At 35.1% G+C, this 21,713-nt stretch overlaps 1 protein-coding gene across 1 annotated transcript in view; it reads right to left on the bottom strand.

The window, feature by feature from the left end:
- PKHD1 (PKHD1 ciliary IPT domain containing fibrocystin/polyductin) overlaps positions 1–21,713 on the bottom strand; it is a 507,893-nt gene that overhangs the window by 348,442 nt on the left and 137,738 nt on the right. The window contains exon 35 of the mRNA XM_049765224.1: positions 12,270–12,426. Coding sequence (XP_049621181.1) covers positions 12,270–12,426 — 157 coding nt within the window. The remainder of the gene's footprint in view (positions 1–12,269; positions 12,427–21,713) is intronic.

Raw genomic sequence — 21,713 nt, 5'->3', positions numbered from 1 at the left:
TGTTAAAGGTACAAGATGGAGAAGGGAGGAGGGGGTAGGCAGAGCAGGAGGGGAACTTGAAAATCCTAGTAGAGGAAAGTTGACATTAGGGGTGGGATTGGAGCTAGAATATTAAATGTCTAAAACTCAACCACCAATAACGTTGTAAAACACAGTTCTTCAATTAACAACTTCGAACACTTTTCTACCTTTATCGCATTGCCTTTTAAGAGTTGCAGAAACAAAACATCAAACAGACTATAATTTCCATTCCCTGGAGAATCATAGATTATCATCCATTCAGAAGGGCACAACCTGCTCTGTCTGGAAAAGAATGACTGAGTTGTTGGACATAATTGAAGCATATTGCTATTCCCTACCGTCCTGTGCAGTCACAGAAGTGGTGTATGTGAAAAAGGTGAGAAAGTGGGTGGGGGGTGATGGAGGGAAGTAGCGTTTAGGTAGAAGAGTCCCAGCCTGAAAACTATGCGGTGATAGGGATGCACACAACTTTCTTTGTTGGCAAGATCCGGATTAGACTTGTGCCTGAACCACTGGAGCAGAGCCTGGAAGCCTTCGAGGTGGGCTTGTCCCTAGCCAGAGAGGCGGAAAATCAATTTGGCTGGCAAACGAGAGCCCCCAAGAGCTCAGTGCACGCTCCATAATCCTATCCACTAGCAGCTCAGGAAATAGATGCCTGAGCCCTCACATATTCATGGGGATGTGAGGCATAAATCAGGCTTTAAGGATTGGGGGCAAAGGGAATGGACTCTCTGGCTGGCTACTAATTAATCAAGCACAAAACACCTAAACCTAGAAACCTAGGAGTCACACACACACACACACACACACACACACACACACACACAACACACACTGCAGCTGCAGAGATTTTTTTTTCCATTTCAATTAAAATAGATATCGGATGAAATTTTCCCCTTTAGCTGATGCTGCTTATGCATCCCCCCCTGTTCTTTCTTTAATTAAAAAACATGCTATTGCAATACTTGCCAGAATCACTCTAACGATATTTTAATTGTAATGGCTCTGCCTGATTAAAAAAATAAAATATGAACTCCAAAGTGTTTGCAAAAATGTTCTCAGTGTGCAAAAAATATTAAAAGGATTTTACACCTTTCCAAAATGCACCCCACATTCTCATTCCTCAATTAGTCCTGTGCTGTATAGTCCCACATTCTAATTTCTAAATTAGTACTGCGGTGTATAGTCAAGAAGGCAATGTAAACAATCAAACAACAACAACAAAAAAAAAAAACCAGCAAGGGAGATGGCTCAAAGGGCTAGGTACATGCTCTGAATGCTGAAAGCCTGGGTTCAATCCCAGCACCACGATTCCCAAAGCATCAGGAGGAGCCATCCCATATGAGAAGTAGTACCTGAGTAAAATTGGTGTAAACTGTCCCCACATCCTGAAAGAAAAAAAAAAAAAAAAGGAAAGAAGGAAGAAAGCATGTAAGAAACAAAACTACTGGTTCAGATCAGCTAACAATTGTTGGTGACGGAGACAGTTTCTACCATTATTTCCCTTGCTGGAACTAACATCTTACTAAAATTGCCATTCAGAATGGGCCCTTTCAGTGGGGACAGCCTAGTTACCACTGTTCTTTGCAAGGGGTCTTAGAGCCTGTGGGTAAAGAGTAACTTGATCAAGTTAATTGGCTTCCAGTCCTGACAGTTCTCTATAGTTCTCTTTATTGTTTCAGGCTAGTAGTTCTCAAACTTAAATATTCATCTGAATCACCAGGAGAGCTACCCTGCTGCTGGGCCCCCCGATTTTCATTTCTAGTAAGTTTCCAGGTAATGCTGAAGCTGACACCAATGATCTGGAACATTTTGAGTACCACTTCGATATGTAAGTTAAGCTATTGCTCGAGGTGACTATAGACTTTAAAGTTGGTTTGCATCTAGCAGGTGGAGGAATAGAAGGATGGGATTGCTGATTCCTGCACATAATTACTTAACCAACTTTTACTCTCCTTTACTTTTACTGTTCTTTCCAGTTCTTTAGTTAACTGCTAAAATAAAAATACCATCTTGGCTTCCAGAAGTTTCATACTGAATTGTCCTGGGTAAAGTGCATTACAGTTTGATTTTACAGATAGGCCAACATTTAAAATAACTGAGAAGGAAAATTAAGGCTATGACTGTCTTTCCATCATTTTTCTTTGAGTGTGTGGGGAGAAATAACCTTGTAGGCAGTGTTTAAGGATCTAGAGAAAAGGCATTCCTGGCAATACTGAGCCCAGTGATATGGACCTGATGATCGATTCATTGTTAATGCCCAACTTTGTGGCTCTTCTCGGGCTCTGGGGATACTGGAAGTGACCAGGGTCATACCCATGTGTTCAGGGACATCAGAGCTACACTTGGCTGTGTTCAGGCCAGCATATGGCCCACTCCAGTCCTCTATGCTACTTTCTAAGTTAATCAGACTTTTATTTTTTTCTACAAGACATAAAGCTCATTAATTAACCTTATGCATGAATTCATTCTATACTAATTACAAAAGTGAAATAGAAGAAAACTAGTTAAAAATATGTGAAAAAAAACCTCAAGCACTGAGATGTCAAAAACTGACTTTTGCTATTATAACTGCTGATATCAATTGTTACTTAATGAAATCCTTCTTTCTTTTCTACCTGCATAAAATTAATAAAATTTTTTTTTTACTATTAAAGAGTTTAACATTGACCTCCAGGACCTCTGCTAGTTATTCCCTGGTTTCAGAAATACTGCTTGAGGCTGAAAAGAGCAAGATAGGGAACAGAGGAGACACTTTTTAGAAAAAAAAATAGTGGGAAACAACCTATTTTTATTTTAAAGTCAGTATCAAGCAAATCTTCCTAGCTACAAAATTACTTATTCAAATAATCTCCTTCCTTCTCTTTTACAAATTTTAATTAGCATTAACTCAATATTAACTCAATGATTCATTAGCCTCCCAGGTTTGACCACTCCTGCAATTTGATACATTTTCTGAGAAATCTGTTTATTTAAAAAGTACCAGGCATGATTTAGTTAGGTGAGAATCATTTTAGAAATAAATGATAATAGTTGTTTCTTTATCACCTCAAAGTATTATTTATGTAAATATATCCTTTCATGGTCCTATCTCCTCAGATATATTACAGTATATTTGAAAAAAATAGTAATGGAATGGTCAGCTTCCTAACACTTTAAGCTGTACAAAAATCCTCATTTTCTAGCCCTACACTCTATTCACATAAACAGGATATAGCAATATAACAATAGTTAATCAACAAATGAAGGAAAGAGGTAAGAAAAAACATAGTCCTGTTGGAACCTGTAAGACAAATTAAGGAATTTAGTCCTGATCTCAAAGGCTAATGGAAAGCAAATAAAAGATTTTAAAGAAGTAAGTTGGAAACATTTATCTTATTTTACTGAAAATATCATGGCTTCTGTGCTAGAGTTGGGTCCCTTGAAGAGCATTTTTCATGCTATATTATCCAAGTTGTCAAAATATGAAACTGTAAATTATTTAATATCTATCTATCTGTCTGTCTGCCCATCTATTGAAAGCATGTCCTTTCTCACAGCAATGCTTTATCTTTCATTTAAGGCTAATCAAGTATGTCTGGGACTATTCTCTGGAGGTAAATAATTTAAGTCCATGTCTGATTGGAAAAAATAAGAAGTTTTAGAGCCAAGTGTCCCCCACATTAAAAAGCCTTTGTCTCCAATCTTCTGATACACAAATAGTAAATGAAATTGGTCACTGTCTGGACTAATGTACTAATATGTGAGACTACCAGGAAGATTCCTGATTATAGAGAAATTCACAACTACTGTAGTCTACTCTGCAGATCAGATTTCATACATTAGTTCACTCATTCCATAGATATTTGAGTGCCTACTATGTGCTTGGTAATATAACAAGTAAAAATAGATCTGATTTCAACTTCATTCAGTTCATCACATAGACTGTACCTTTGCTAAAGGCAAAAAAGAGGAAGAACCAAATATACCCTAATGTTAAACTTGTAAACAGTTGATATAAAATCAATTCAAATTCTTAGCCAATTAAAATTTTTACCAGTGACTCACGTTAATTTTGGATATAGCTATCAAAATTCTTTTTCATAAAATGAGTAATATCAGCTAGCCATTAAAACTGACAAGATAAAAACAAATGATGCTCAAGATAAATGCTCAAAATAAAAAAAAATAAAACTTAAGCAAAAATTCCAATAACTCGGGAAAATTCTGATGCATTGTCTTCACGAAGCCTGCTTTTAAAGTGTTTGCCCATACCAGTACCTTCTGGAGTTCAATGCCTGAAAATATTAAGAAAGCTTTGCCAAATTTTTACCCTATTTCCTCCTGAAATAACCATCATCTAGCAAACAGTTGTAAAAAATGCTTTTTCCTCACAAAGTCAGCATTTTCCCATTTGTACATTTATTTTCAGACAAGAACTTTATCTAATGTCACAGAGAATCTGTGCCTGCCTCAGAGTTGAGCTCAAGCACCCAGTCTTCTGATCTTAGTGCAAGAAATCAAGCATCTTTCATTTTCTGTACCTATTCATCCTAGCTGAAATTATGAGAGGGGGTCATTCAAGTGTAGAATATTTTATTTATCATTCTATTCTGGATTAAACTATATTTTCTTTCGATTCAAAGTGGTATCTGTGAAGTCTTAACATTTTGAGCAAAAGGTAATCTTTTTAGTGATTCACACAGACCTGATGCACAGTGAGAACATACTGCTTCAGGGAACCCCGTTTCCCAGAATTTCTGCATGACTGCATTGATTTAGCATGCACCTACAGAAACTGAAGCAGAATCAGGACCCTCTAAAATAAAACAGTTGAACAAAATTTGGGATTTAAAAAAAACCAGCTTTTTTTCCCCTCAATATGACTATAGGTAGATCTCAGGCTAAAAGATTAGTCCCTGGTCATGTCATAAACAGTGTGCGATCCCAGTGTAATTGCTATTTATAATTCTTTCTCATAGTTAGTATACCACTACATAGTATATGTATGCACTGCCAAAATAATGTGTAGAAACACCACAACTAAAATATGTTGAGCACAAAACTAACTAGGCACCACCCAAGTCATAGAATAGTAAACATGAAAATAAACTAAAAAAGGAATATGGTATGTGTAAATATATTATAGAGACATTTACATATGCTTATAATACATACATATATATATATATATATGACCATACACTTCATGACTTACTTTGAGATTCTTTAATTTTTATCAAGAATGAAGAAACTCTATAAGGAAACATTGTGTGTCAAAATTAGATTTGTCAACTAAAGAAGTCAAGAATATAAATTTCTATGCTCTAGAACTCCCAAATGGTCTGTCCCCCAAAAAAAGACCCAAGTGTCCTCAAAACTATAGAATAAACAAATATTTGGAGAAAAGGAGACCACATTCCAAACTGCCCCATACAAGCACTTTTTCACCAAGTTAAAACAACTCAGAGAATAAATGGAAAATGAAAACAATCAAATGGATAGACTCTTCTGTCCTGCCCTCTTTGGCCATTGAAAGAAAAATCCTTCAATATGCATTCTGAAGATAACAAGAGGAAAACAAACAAAATATTATATAACAAATGCAGCAATCCAGTTTTCTTTGTATTTAGACATAGCTACTATTTGCACATAAAACTGAATCTTAGTCCTGATATTTACTCATCTCTGTTATTCTCAGCAAGACCAAAAAAAAGAAAAGAAAAAAAAAAGAACTAATATGAATGATCTAAGAACTTTACAAATATATCTTCATTTTAAAATGAAAACATATGAAAGAGTTGGATGCTACATTGTAGTAGTGTCATGTAATAATAAATAGCAAATATCATCACAATCCTCCATCATTATTACTGATGCCATCACAATAGGCATTTCTCTAATGGTAGAAACCTGAGGTTTGTGGACACTATGAAACTTGTCAAGGTCACAAAACTGGGAAGAGGCTGAGCCCAGACAAAGATTCAGTTCTTTCTGGCTCGAGAGCCTGCCAAGCATTTAACTGCATTGGTATACACCAGTAGACCAAGAAATAGAAAATCCCATTAAAGGAAATCAGTGCACTATTAAGCAGCAATAGAGACTAGAAACAAGTTTCTGCTCAAGCATTTTAAAGTGATATTGTAAGTTGTAAGACACATTATAAAAAAAAAAAAAACTTTCTGAAAGTCCAACAATAAAGGGGCAAGGACTTTTAGAGTTCATTTTTCTCTAATTGGCCCTTTATTAAGCATTATCTTCCAGGTCAACTCATGCCAAGTTTCTTGATCACGAGAACAGAGAGAAATTGCACTGCTTCATTCAGAAAGTATGAACGCTTCCCTTCCCAAGATGCATGAGGGCTGTAACAAGAGGGTAATGTGCCTCCTTTGTTAATATTGCTCATCATAATTACTTGCAATAAAATAATAAATTTTAATTCAGCAATGCCTATGGGCATCTTAACATAAAAGAACAAAAATATAATTAACTAAATTCAGGCAATATGCCTACTTCCATCCCAGCTCATTAGTATTAATTGATTGGGTTAATTCTCTTTTGTGTTTAACAGCAGCCCCTAAAAATAATATTTTTAAGCAGGGAGGAAAAGTTAAGAAGTAAAAAATAGTAAATACACAGAAGTTCTGAGTTGTCTGCATATTAAAGTAAATAAAACTGAAGGCTTAACATGGTCACCAAATTATCTGTTGTTTTTCAAGGAAACTTGGGAATGATATAAGTAACATCATAAATAATGGGAAAAATTTTGTCTCTGGTACCATTTCCAAAAAGCCTTCAAATTTTATAATCCTCCTTTCCACTATATAAGTTGTACTTATAAGAAAAATGTTAATTCCATTTTATAGATGGAAATATAAGTATAGCACAAGAAATTCAAGGCTCTCAGGGACCATATGTAGAAGTGTTGGTTTTCCCAATGTAAGAGCCTGGTCTACTGTATGTTAAGATTTTGGCTTCCATTCATGGAAAAATAATATAGAGGATGCAATATTTTCATAAAGTAGTTCCAAATGTTGCTCTTAGGTGATCTAGTTTCACTTTTATTTAGCACTAATCCTTTCAGAGTGGGTGCATATTCCATGTAAAATGTATTCTTGATGACATTTTCAAAACCAGCTGAGACATTCCTTCCACGTTAGTGCATTATGATTTGTTCATTAAAATATTTTGAAGAAATTAAATTTGACTTGAACTTTCTCACATTTTATCACAGTTAAGTGATAGTATTAGGAAAACAGAGAAAATGCACACAGTCACTTTTTCAGATGATAAGAATGAGTAATAACTACTCATAGATAAATTGTTATAGATGCTGCTGCTGATATAATAATTTATTAGTTTTTGAATATCCATCAAGTACATACACACAATCTAGAGACTCCCCAAAAAATAACATTAGAAGGTTAGAGCTAAACTAGAGAAATCAGGTTTTTGAGAGTTGAGGCTCTTCACTAGTGGAAAAAGTTTTTAAATGCAATTAGAAACAGAGAAGTAATTTACCAAAATAAATACCTATTCCCAAAAGGTCATAAAGATGCCCACTTATTCACAGGTGTATATTTTATATTTCTAAAAGGTTGTAAAGATAACTATTTATACACAGGTGTACAGTCATGAGTAGAATATATTAATATGTGCATTGTTTACACATGTGTGTACACATGGTTTTATAGCATGTTTTATATTATTTTATTTCACATATAAAATAACACAATATAGGGCTCATGAAAATAAATTATCTGGAAAAAGTAATGTTTAAGAGAGCAAATGTTTAAAAATCATACTTTTACTTAAGTTTTATCCAGAGCCTTAACTCTGGGCCATTTTACTTGTCCATTAATTTCAAAATCAACATTCAAAATACGTACTTCCTGCCCCATGGTCAACCCTGACAACCCTAACACCACTTATTTTTCCCCAAACACTGAGCCAGGAATAGCTTCTGAGCCTCACTGGGTGTGGTAACACCCCCAATTAAGGATAAATTCAATGAAATAAAAATAAAAAGCAATATGTATTTTTGAACCCTAGCCCTAGACACAGTAGATTGTGATAATTATTGCTGAAAGGTTATTTTCCTATTTGAACTTATTTAAAAAAAAAGAATGACAAGTAGATATGTTATGTGCTGATATGTGCTATGAAGAAAGAGTAGCAAAATAAAAAGATTGTGTGTAACAGAACGAGAGAATAGTGATATTTATAAAATGAATGCCCAGGTTCTTCAAGTCCATGTTCTCTCTTGAACATGTATCCCACTTGCTTGTCCGTATGTCTCTTTGCTTTTTCTACAATGAAGAAGCTCATTTTCTCTCTTGAACATGCACTTTCTCTTTTTTCTTCCCTCACATCTTAAATAAATCTAGACTGATTCAATGTCGCTATGTACCTAGAATATTACTGTGAAAGATTTGTAATGCACTTTGGTCAAAATAAAAATTAAAAAAAAAACTACCTTGCTTCACTAAAATAAAAAAGAATAATAACAATAAGAAGAAGAAAAAGGAATGAACAGCAATATCTCTTTGATAGATTTACTTTTTCTCAAAAAACAAATGAAGCAAGTAGTCTAGTTACAGGAATATCTGTGTGCAAAAGTCCACCGGAAGTGTCTGCCTTGAATATTCATGTAAGAACTGGAGTAGAGTGAATTAGAAATCAAGAGCAATAAAGATATCAGAGATATCAGAACTTTGATAATATTAGACTTTAGATCTTATACTTAAAGAGAAAAATGAGATGAAAATCCACCAGGAGGACTTGAGAAAAGAACTCAAAATAATTGATATACATTTACACAAATGATTGGAAGTTATTTTAGTGTATGTAGTAAAATTTAATGACCAAGGAATGAAGGCTTTTTTTTTTACCTATTATTAAAAAATAACATTACATGTAAGAAGTGCCCCTTGTATACCAATTCCAAATTCACTAGCGATTTGAGTTTCTTTTTTTTTTCTTTTCTATTCTTTTTTTTTTTTTGTGGGGGTGCCACACCCGTTTGATGCTCAGGGGTTACTCCTGGCTAAGCGCTCAGAAATCGCCCCTGGCTTGGGAGGATCATATGAGATGCAGGGGGATGGAACCGCAGACTTTCCTTGACTAGCGCTTGCAAGGCAGACACTTTACCTTTAGCGCCACCTCACAGGCCCCCTCTTTTCCATTCTTAAGAACCATTCTTTTCCATTCTTATGGAGTCTGCTCATGAACCACAATGAAAGCTGAAAAAGCATCTATCACATTTACATCCAGCAGCAAGGAGTAGGAAGAAGGAAGTATAAATCAGAAATGCCTATATTGATCATTGCTTTAAATTTCTTTTTCCAGGTTTCTAACCATACATCTTTCCTTACATCTCATTGGCCACCTTTTAGAAAAAGATATGTCAGATGAAAAAGGAAACCCAGAAAAAAAAAAAGTATCTTTCTTATATACATTTTTGTCCCAAGAAAAACTGAGGTTCTAATACCAAAGGAGTCCATGAGTTAGAAACACAGATACCAATTAAGAGGTCATGAAGGGGTGCTCCCATGTGGTAGTCAGAAGACAAGACCCCCCAATAGTGATTCTCTATCAATTTGGCCAGTGGTTAAATGTTAGAGCCTGAAAATATGATGCTGTTCAAGTTCTGAGGATTCCTGGACCAATTCAGCTGCGCTGGGAGCCTCCCAGACTACATCCTGCAACAATCTGTAGTTTCAAGGCTACTGCATCCAATAATACTCAGGGAGTCAGATGAAATCTAATCTGAGTTAAAAACATGCCAGACATGCGTTCTAATCACTGTATTATCAACTGTTCCTTAGCAAATAGTTTTAAATTATCCCCACCATAACTGATGCTATTTGGGACTAAATGGGTACCAAAGAAGATATTGACTAATCTAGCCAGCCATACTGATGGATGTGAGTAACGGAAAGAAATTTAAAATAACTAAAAGATATTTTTAACATAAGCCATTGCGTTTATGTGGTTTCATTAAATGATATTATGAAGTTATTCATACTTAAGTCTATATATATATATATAGGTTGCTATCTCAGATGAATTATATGCCCTTATTTCCTATCCATGATTCAATTTGAATATTACACTATACAAATAAATTGGATATAAATTCTCACACTCAAATTAGTTCTGTCTATATTCTTAGTATCTGAATTTTATTTTTTTGGTTTTGGGGTCACAACCGGCAGTGTTCAGGGGTTACTCCTGGTTCTACACTCAGAAATTGCTCCTGGTAGGTTCAGGGGACCATATGAGATGCCAGGATTAGAACCACCCTCCTTCTGCATGGAAGGCAAACACCCTACCTCCATGCTATCTCTCCGGCCCCAAGTATCTGAATTTAATATTTAAATCTAAATATTTTATTCTTTTATAGTTGCTCCCTAATTAATTTTTCTAGTGTTAGTATACATTGCTAATAGTCAGTATTATTTTTTAGTTTTTCTTGTTTCTCAGAATAACTCAACTATTTATTAAGCATTTATAAGTTATCTGTTAAACCTAGTTTGCTCTGTATCATTTTTTCATTCTTATTCTTTCTAGAAGCTGTGACTCATCTCTATTATAAAAAAAATACTTAGTTTCACTCTAGGCAACTCTGCTACCTGTCAACAATTTCTGCATTCCATTTTGTACAGAAATTGGTAACCACTACTCTTATTTATTCTAAATAATATGAAGAAGAAATAGTGCCTAAAACAACAATAATAAGGAAAGCCACTTTCGAAAGGAAACAAGTTGAGAAAGTATTTATATTCTTCAGCTCTCTAAGAGTGTCAAGCACATTCCATATGTCCCTATATTTTCTTAGCCTTTGCTATCTCTCTTTGTTTATTTAGTCTCTGGTTCTAGCTGCATCATTTTTAGATTAAAACTGCATCTAAGTGGAGAGAATAAATATAGACTCAATTCATCATTAGTTACAGCTAGCAAACATCTCTCAAATAATATCAATAAAGAACAAACATCCTGAAGATTCTGAAGGATTTGTCATTTTTATGAAGAATTTTTCTTCTGTGTGGAGAGCCCCGGTTAAGGGCCTGCAAAAACATCTTTTCTTTGAGATGAGACTCTAAGTCTAAAATTTTACTTGTCATTACTATTTTTAGGAAGTTAATAGTGTCACTCCTCATAAGCATTAATTATATATACATATACATGTATACACATTTATATATGTGGGTACCCACACACACACAGGAAACACAAAAGATTTGAGATAAAAAATTTGAGATGATCAGCTGATTTCCTGAAAAGGCACAAATTAACTCATGAACCTGAACATTTCTCTCTTCTATTAGAAAAGAATATTTTTCTAGAATATAGGATAATAAAATCCCTATTTAGATTTAAAAATAATTCTGTTTGAGATGCAGGTATCAAAACTACATCAGTTTACCTCTTTGAAATATTTGATTTTCCATCTGTAACCATGTTCTTACTTTAACAAGAACAAATGTTCCTGCGTTAAACATATTTATTAAAGAATAGTGTTTTAGTGTCGAGTTTTATAGAAATCTATAACTAATCCTATTTCCCAAGCAATTTTCATTTGCCAGGAAAAAAAAAATCCAGTCACTTTTCTAACCAATCCTTATTATCATCTACCAAACAAAGCAAGGATTTTTATTCTTATTTAGCAGATAAGGAAACATGCTCACGGAGAGCTGGAATAACAGACTTAGTCACTTGGTGATATGGTCGAGGAATTGAAATTTGAATTCTCAGTTTCTTCCAACTCTCCTAGACCCTAGAGCTATGTGACCAGTTTTGCAATAAGGAAGCCTATTTATATGACTTTCCATGGGACCAGGAAGTCAAAACCACAACAGTGTAAAAGCAGGAAGACATTGCTTTCTTGGCAGGGAATTTCAAAGGCAGCAGCATTAACCGATTTCAGAGCATTTCACTATATTGTGGGGGCTGCCCTGAACAAACATGACTACAAAGTGCTGGAATAAAGAATCAGATTCTTTCAGAGAACACAGTTAACTTTCTTGTGTTTTGAAAAATTAAAATCATCAAGCTCTGTGCTTCTCAGAATCCAAAGCAAAAGGCTCTCTTCAACTTGTAACCAAGTCTTCCCTCTCAGTCAAGTCTCATTTCCATCCAAGAATAGTTCATCCACCAAGTGCTAAAACTTGTCAAAAAAAAAAAAACTGCTCTCCCACCCTGCCCTTGCAACTCATAAAATTACGTATAAAAAAAAATGCCACCACCAAGTTGCAAACTCCGCAAACCTTTAACATGCACGAAGCCAAGGATGCTTGTATTGGTGTCAAGCAGGAGTGAATGGCCATTCTCCACCGTGACGTTGTCGCCATCTTGTGGCACTCTCTCAGGAAACCAGCTGTGAGTGTTGGACCACCTCCGACAGAACTGGAAGGAAAACTTACCCTGGAAGACAGTTTGGTTAAAGGTTTTGGTTGGTTAAAACAGCTCAGTATAGGTAAGCAATCAGAACAGAAGCTTCTTTAAGATGCATATAATTTAAACATCAATAAAATGAATCATGTTCTTCCTCTTTAACTAAAAAAGAAAAACAAAAAGAATTAGTATTATTGTTAAGGTGCTTCTGTACTCAGCCTCTGGAACTCTCCAATAATATGTGAGGAATGTTTCCTTGTTCTTTTTTTTCCTTTCTCCCTAGAAGATAGGGTTGATTTCATTTTTATTTTTCATAGAAATATATTGAATCTTGGGCAAAAAAGTTCTAAATAGCCTAGAATAGAGAGAATTAAAATGTTCTGCTTGATGGGTGGCATTTTGCTTTATGTAATTGGTATCATTTTTCAACTGACTCTACTGCCAAGTATTTCTGCTTTATTATAACATTCCTCTTTTCAAGTGCTCAGCCCCGGTCTCCCCACTCTGCCTTCTTAGACATTATTGGTGCCTCATCCTCTGGGCTTAGTACCTCTTTGTTGGGACAAGCTTAAGCACAGGTAAAATGCCTCTTGACTTTGAATGACAATCCAAAATCTTATATTCAAACTAGTAAGGAGGCAAAATTGAGAGAGATATTAAGGAAAAACCTCCATCCCCATTATTCATCATGTCAGAACCTTTTGCTTTCCATGTGTCTTTCAAAATGAAACAGAAAAAACATCAGGATTGTAGAGATTGTACTGGAGGTAAGACATGAGGCCGAAATGGCTTTGATACTGGTTCAAATCCCCAGCACCTCACATGAAATATTGTCAAGAGTGACTCTTGATCTCAGAGTCAGGAATAGCCCCTGAGCACAACGAGGTGTGGCTCTCAGAATTTTTTAAGGAGAGAACAAAAAAGCAACATAAACAAGAATGAATGATGAAGCATGTCTGTATGATGGCTTGGGAACAAGCATTTAAAAAGTCCTCCCAATGGAACTATCATTATGATAAATGCATTGAAGTCAGAAGAGAGAAGGTGATTTACTCCACGTAATATATACAGCATGCTTGTCTTCTCAGAGTTCTTCTTCCATCCAGATTCAAGACAAATGGGAATACCACTTTCATATAAAATAGCTGCTTCAAAGGTTCTCTGATGAGGTGTAGGAGGCAAATGGAAGATGAGCATTAAGAATAGAAGGCACGTTTATAATACTAGTAATTATATCCCATGGACAATTGTGCCCTGGGTTATATTTAAGAAGAAAAATTTAAAAATATGCTGTCCAAACATCAGTAAACTTTCTTTCCTTTGGAAAAGGAAATTGATACCTCTTCAGCAGTCCTAGCTCAGTCACTAGCAAGGTTTTGGAATAAAGAAAAGCTTTCTATTTTTCTGTATCTCCAACATCAAGTCTTCTCATTTTAAGTTCTGGAAGGGCATATGGCATAGTAAAATGCTCACAGGGCCATAGAAATGATGGGTGGCCTGTGAGCATCATCTTGAATCTGAAGAATCATGAAAATAAACAACAAAATATTAATTAAAAAAGAGTAGTAGCCATCCCTGGCAGTGCTCAGAGGCTACTCCTAATTCTCTGATCAGAAATCACTTTGTTCAATGGTTAATCCTTCTCTATGTTCAGGATCACTTCAGATGGTACTCAGGAGACCTTATATGGTGCTGGGGGCAGGTAGCATGCAACGCCAATACCTTTCCCTCTGTACTATCTCTTTAACCCTATAAAATAATTCTTAATTTTACTTATTTCCTACTGAAGCTAGGAGAATAAGGTAAAAGTTCATTCTGAAGTGAAGAAAATGGTGATAAATCCTAAAATGGTCTCCTGAGCATTACTTGGAACAACTTTCTAACACAGGACTAATTCCTGAGGATCGAAAATACTAAAATGAAGACAGCATCAGAAAAAGAAGGGGGGAGGACCATTTATCTGGGACCATTTATCTACCTATACCATTTCAGAATCTACATCAGAGAGCATTTAAAAAATAAAATTTTAGGGGCTGGAGAGATAACATGGAAGCAGGGTATTTGCCTTTCATTCAGAAGGACGGTGGTTCAAATCCCGCATCCCACATGGTCCCCCGAGCCTGCCAGGAGTAATTTCTGAGCACTGCCAGGTGTGACCCAAAAAACAAAAATAAATAAATAAATAAATAAATAAATAAATAAATAAATAAATTTTAATATTAAAGGTAAGATATTTAAATATTCATAAATATAAAAACTTTAGAAAATCTTATTTAATTTATTTTAAATTTTGTTAAATTATTTTATTTTTTGGTACCAAAGACCAAACCCAGGAATGGACACATGGAAAGCAAGTACTGTACAACTGAGCTACATTACCATGCCCCTTTGTCTTCATTTTAAAGACTATGTTTTAAACAGTGTCTCTATAAAGAGTTGTTTAAGATACAGAGTCCCTAAGCAGTTTATGGTGAAATCAAATGCTAAGGATGCTGGAGCCAGAGAATCTCCTTGGATAACTGTTTTGCATCTGAGTTTGAGAAATAATTCAAGGCAAGGACTAGAGGGAAGGGTCACATATTCAACAAATGATCCAGGAAAATTCCTTTGAATCAATCCCTGAAGAAGGGTAACCTTGTAATATGCCTGAGCTAGAAATTGTTTGAATGTTCAGCAGTATAAGTCTTTCTGACATCAACCTGGTAATCAGTTACAAAATTAAATGGAAAGCCAGAGTCCATGACCTCATCACTGGAAAGACCTAAAATAAGCAACCAGAATTAGGTACACAAATGGGAAGGCTCTCCTGCAGTACCTTCTATTAATGAGTTTGAGACTATTTTAAAATTCAAGTTCTCAAAATAGTTGATATCTTCACTAAGAAATTGAAACATTTTCTCTCCTGTTCTGATGTACCTGTGTGTATCATTAATTTTCTTCCACTTGTTATAATAGCTTTGTCTGGTCTATCAAGTGTCAAAACTTGCTGTATCAGCCCAAATTCAGAAAGTAAAAGCAATAGATAAAACTAGTCAAATTTTGTTATCTCCTCTTTCTATCCAAGGAAGCAAAGATTACAGAGTTTGAAGTGTGTATGTCCAGTGCCATAAAAGTGAAAGCAGAAGACACATGCAGAGCAAATTCTTGCTTGTTAACCCTTCTCCTTAAATACCTACATGGTTCATTCTCCTCAGTTACTCAGTTATCTGTCTACTGAACACCTCTTCCCTGATGTTTATTAAAAATCATACTATAATCTGGTGAAGTCATGAAATTTTTCTATACATGAATGTACATGGAATCTATTATGCTGAGTGACATAAGCCAGAGGAAGAGAGATAGATGCAGAATAGTCTCACTCATCTATGAGTTTTAAGAAAAATAAAAGACATTTTTGAAATTATCCTCAGAGACAAAAGAGAGAAGGGCTGGAAGTTCCAGCTCATGATATGAAGCTCACCACAAAGAGTGATGAGTGCTGTTAGAGAAATAACTACATTGAGAACTATCATAGCAATGTGAATGAATGAGAGAAGTAGAAAGCCTATCTAGAGTACAGGCAGGGGTAGGGTGGTGAGGAGTGAGATTTTGGACATTGGTGATAGGAATGTTGCACTGGTGAAAGGGGAATGTTCTTTACATGACTGAAACCCAACTACAATCATATTTGTTATCAAGCTGTTTAAATAAAAATAATAACAAGGAAATATTAACATAAAATTATATTATAATCTCTCTAGTCATTCATTCTGGTAGTAAAGATATAGTCCTTTGTGAATTTGTAATGTTCAAATCTTGTGAAAATGAAAGTAGGGATTTGGCTTTGGTCATTGCTCTATACTCACCCTGACAAGTTACTGACACATAGTAAGTGCTCAATAAAAATGGATTTTATTTAAAAAGGACCAGAGTAATATCACAACTGTTAATTTACTTTCTTTGCTTGCATCAAGCCATGGTTGGAGTCCTGAGTAGCAGCACCAAGAAAGAGGCCTGAGCAGAGTCAGAAGTAGGCCAAGAACACTGGCGTATGTGGCCAAAAAAGTTTTTAAGAATAAAATAATGTCTTAATTGAATCCTTTGCCAGCTAATCTATACATATTGCATAAACATATACACATGCTTATTGATGTAATGTGCGATATGATCTAAAATACTATAAAATGCTCCATGCCCTAGGTATTGCAATTCAATGGTTCATGCCACATGCTTCCACATTCCTTTCTGTGTTTGAAAACTTCATTTAAATGAAAGAAAGCAATAGTGAGTATATATACATTTAAGTTTGAGGCACAAATTTTGTGTCCTCTAAAATTTTTCACCATTTTTTTCCTTTAGTTTCTCTTTTAAATGTGATGTTTCAATAAAAATATTTGGCACTAAGTTTCAAGAAATCTAAGTTGTTCATTGCCTAAACTCCATAGTAGAATTAAGATGTCTTGAGATGTATATGTTTCTATTAATAATTGATGCCTCAGTGTAAAACAATTGTTTAATACTAAATTAAAAAGGAAATTCGGGGGCTGGAGCAGTGGCACAGTCAGTAGGGAGTTTGCCTTACACATGTTGACCTAGGACAGACAGTGGTTCAATCTCCCAGCATCCTATATAGTCCCCTAAGCCAGGAGCGATTTCTGCGAGCATAGCCAGGAGTAACCCCTCAGCATCACTGGGTGTTCTCTCCCCACAAAAAATAAATAAATAAAATCAAGAAATAATAATAAAAAGGAAATTCGGGTCCAGAAAATAGCTCAACGTGCTACAATGGGTGCCTTTACAGACAGGGGCCCAGTTGCAATTACTGGAACCATAAGGTCCCTAGAACACTAGCTTGAGCAACTCTAGAACAGAGCCAGGAATGATCTCCGGGGTGTGGGGAAACTAGTCTTAACAATCTGACAACTCCCTATGGAAATATAAGAACAATATAGTATCACCATAGCAAACTGTCACAGAATTTATAACCATTTGTCATAATAATTTCAGCTCCCTTCTATTTTTTGGGGGAGGGGCCACACCCGTTTGATGCTCAGGGGTTACTCCTGGCTAAGCGCTCAGAAATTGCCCCTGGCTTGGGGGGGACCATATGGAACGTAGGGGAATCGAACCGCGGTCCTGATCCTTGGCTAGTGCTTGCAAGGCAGACACCTTACCTCTAGCACCACCAGCTCCTTTCTATTTTTATAGTTGATATAGTAGTAAAATTTTTCCATACTCAGTATGCCAAACATTGTTCTATCCCCAATAGCTCCATTTTCTAAATATGTCCCTTTGATTCAATCAAGCAAAGAGAAAGCTGACATCATAATAAATAATATATAAATATATATAAAATAATGTAAATATAAATAATAAATAAAAATATCTGTATTCAATGTATATAAAAGCATCTCTATTAAGAATATGTTTTTCGTGAAAGGCAGCACTGTATTACCCATGCAACATAGATTTCAATTCGCTGAATATAAATTCTTTCCCCTGTAGTTCTCAAAGCTTCCATCTCCAGCTTTAGCTTACTAGTTCTCTCATTTAAGTTTAAAAAACTCAGCATTCTTATTCTGTAGATGAAAAAAAATAATTTTCCTATGGACATATACAGTGGATACTGAAGTAAGAAAGGATATTTACAAAATATACAGAATATAACCTCATCTTTAATTAGGTTTCTATAATCTCAAATTAGGGACTAACATAACCAAAGGGAGAGAGAAATCAAAAATTCTCCTTCCTCTGCTAGGAAGCTTAGACAATTTGTTTCCTTCTTACAGCATGTCAGCACTTCTCTGAACTTCAAGAAATGTGCAGAGTCTGCAAATTGTACTTGTCACCTTCAATGTACTTGCAACACCACCAGAGTTATCTTGAAAGAAGTCATTGATCAGCAAGTTGGAAGACCAGAAAAAGCAAAGATCTATTTGTGAGCATATGTGTTAAGCTAGCGTGATGGAGAGGTAGGATACAGGAATCTGTTTATACTATTTCCTAGTAACAAAGACAAGGAATGATTTTTTTGACATCTCATCAGAAATTCTTCATCAATATTAAAGTCTTAGAGATAGGAAAAAATAGATTCCTATAAATAACATCCTTAGTAACCCTATGCCTATTTCATTTTCTCTGAAGCACTTAATCATTATTGAAATACTATGTTTATTATAAACACCTAATAGAATGGACTCTGGACTGGTTATGAGAGTCTCTCAGCTCTCTTGTGTATCATAAGTACCTATAACAATACCTGTCATCTAGCTAATACCTCCAAAATATGTTTGAATGAATAAATGAATGATTATCTTTTACTTGATCTTATAATAACTGTCATAATTTATTTTTAATAAGATAACATGAAGCTGCAAATAATTTTATTTTTGGGTATTTTATACAGAAAATGGATGCATTTTTATTTTGTGATTTCTTTAAGAAATTTCTATTATTATATAAGTATTATATATATACTTGATTCTTGGAGTTTATATTTGCATGTAAATTTATAATTAATTTAGAATATATATTGTGAAGTCTTCTGGCATTGCATATTTCCCTCAACTGGCTAATAGTTATTACAGTCTTAAATAACATTTACTAGCCTAATGAATATCCTTTACTATTTTAAGAATTATATAGTTATGTTGGGTTAGTTTTAATTTGCTAAAAAGTATCCCTATAACTTCAACCTTCAAACCTGTCCAATACGGGATAAGGTAAAGTCCTCTGTCCTCCAATACAAGTAATATCATCCATGTTATTGAAGTGCTCATATTATTATGGAGATAGGCAAATAGCCAGATAATTAATAAGAGCATGATTAATTCAATAATCAAAGGCATCACAAAATCACTATGGAAGATCAGAGCTTTTGAGATTTGACCCTGATGAAGACTGCCTTACAAGTGAAATCCAGTGCATTCAATCACTTTTCCTTACTCTAATCTGAACAATAGAAATAATTTAATGCATATTGAGATTAATTCAGTTGGTGATGGAAAAAAAAAGAATCCTTACTGTAGAGAAATCAACCATTTCCAAATCCAGGATTTTGAATCAAGCTCCTGACCTCTAATCTAATAATTCTTTGGTGAATAAAAAAGGAAATTAAATTAGTTTGGCATAATTTGTTCTTACTGAGCTCATGCCAGCTCTAAGTGATCACTTTCTTTTTCTGGTGCTGATAAACTCATCAAGATAAGGAGATAGCTTAAGAAAGTCTTTCCATACTGGCAGCACAGTGACCATTCAGAGAAATGGCAACCAATGCCCATTGCCAGAGACTAATGCCCAGTTTGAATTGATATTTTGCACCTGTTACAAAGCCAGACCTGCAAATAAAAAACCAATTTCTCATTTCTGTATATAACCCATATTCTGATTTCTCAAAGAATATTTATGTTAACTCAGCACTTCATACAAGCAAGCAACTAAGGCACTCTTGGGTTTCAGAGAACTAGTAAAGTCTCAAGACACATGTCCAGAGTCTTTCCTCATCTGGACCTCAATTTGAATCTTCTAATCTTTACTGTTTCTTCTTAGTGATATGCCTAAAGATTATCAGACCACTGTGGCTGCTGTGGCCAGAAAAAGTGATAATGATAACTTCTAATATTATTAAGTTGCTCTAGTGTTCCAGCGTAGTGTCAGGCATCTTGATTATAGTATCTTTAATCTTATCATTGAAAGAATGTACAGGTTTCTCTCTTTTCCTAAATGTAAATATTTTTACATTTTTTAACTAACAATGCTGGAAAACATTGAACTTCTATTGTCTCATTCATTAATGACAAAAAATTTAGCACTGCAAAAATGATGAAGCAGATGGACCTAAATAGATGAAATAAGTAAAGAGCACCCATCAGGCATCAATCAATACAGGCATGGAAAAAATAAACTTCATAAAATTTATATTTTAGGAAAATAATAATAAATGTATAAACAGATAACGTTCTGTGACCCCCAAAATCATACATAGGAGCTGTATTAAGATCACATATATTGAAATACTATGCTCAGAGGTCACTTTTGAGTGTACTGTAGGGGTCATATGTAGTGCCAGGGATGTTACTGGAGTTGGCTACATGCAAGGTAAGCACAGTGCCCCCTAAATTATTTCCTGACTCTACATGGTTGCATTTTTAAAATTTTTTAGACACTATATATCCCCATCAACAGTGTCAAAACACTAACTCTAAAAAAAAGATGCACACATCTTTCAATAGTATTTACAGTAGCCAACATCAGTGACAGACATCAAGTAGGTATAAAGGGTATACAATGTCATACTATTCATATATAAGAAAAAATAAAATCTCCCATTTTTACACAACTTGAATAGAACTAGAGAGGGTCATGTTAAATGAAATGACTCAGGAAAGAAAATTAGCAGATGATCTCATTCATTCAAACAGGAATAGAGAGAAACAAGACATGAGAGCAAAACACCATATTACCTTGCACAACTGAGCTAGGTTCGATTCCTGGCACCTTCATATGGTAATCCAAGCTCACTTGGAAGTACTGAATACTGAAACTCTGATAACTGAGGTTATTAAGATGTGGGGGGTGAGGTGAAAGAAAGTGGTTTGTGGACAGTGGTGGCTAAATACTGAAATACTGGCACTGTGGTGGTAGTTGTGATTTGCTAACATTATACTTCTGAAGTATACAATCAATTAGATTATTATAAAACAATGTTGCTGAGTCCCATTTTAAAAGGAGAAGAAAGGAGGAAAGAATGAAATAGATCAGAAGTACTGGGAAGGGAGAAGTCATATTACAGTGGGGGGATAAGAGTTTAGCACCAGTGATAAAAAAAAAGTAGAGAGGAGGAGTGGTGTGGGAGCCAGAGATTGTCTGGGGGAAGTACCAGAAGACAGAGCTTGCTTGGAGTACAGATCCAGCAGGAAAGACAAGATGCAGCTTGGACCTAAAGGAAGACCACAGGGGCTGGAGAGATAGCACAGTGGTAAGACATTTGCCTTGCATGCAACCAATCCAGGACTGGTGGTGGTTCGAATCCCAGCATCCTTTATGGTCCTCCATGCCCACCAAAAGCAACTTCTGAGGGCAGAGCCAGGAGTAACTCCTGAGCACTGCCCAGTTTGACCAAAAACAAAACAAAACAAAAAACTAAAGAAAATATCACTTCAGAGCTTGGGCAAAGTGATAGCCCTTTCGCTTGCAGAAAGTATTCAAGTTCTTTATTACACCAGAAAGAGAAAAAAACAAACAAAAATCATTGCCAATCAACAAGAGAATCAGCAAACTACACCCCAAATTTGGTCCACCCAATGTTGAGATAAGTAAAATTTTATTGGAACTTAGCT

This window comes from Suncus etruscus, chromosome 18, assembly GCF_024139225.1.
Source record: "Suncus etruscus isolate mSunEtr1 chromosome 18, mSunEtr1.pri.cur, whole genome shotgun sequence".
Taxonomy (NCBI): domain Eukaryota; kingdom Metazoa; phylum Chordata; class Mammalia; order Eulipotyphla; family Soricidae; genus Suncus; species Suncus etruscus.
This window is presented reverse-complemented; position numbering and strand designations above follow the sequence as displayed.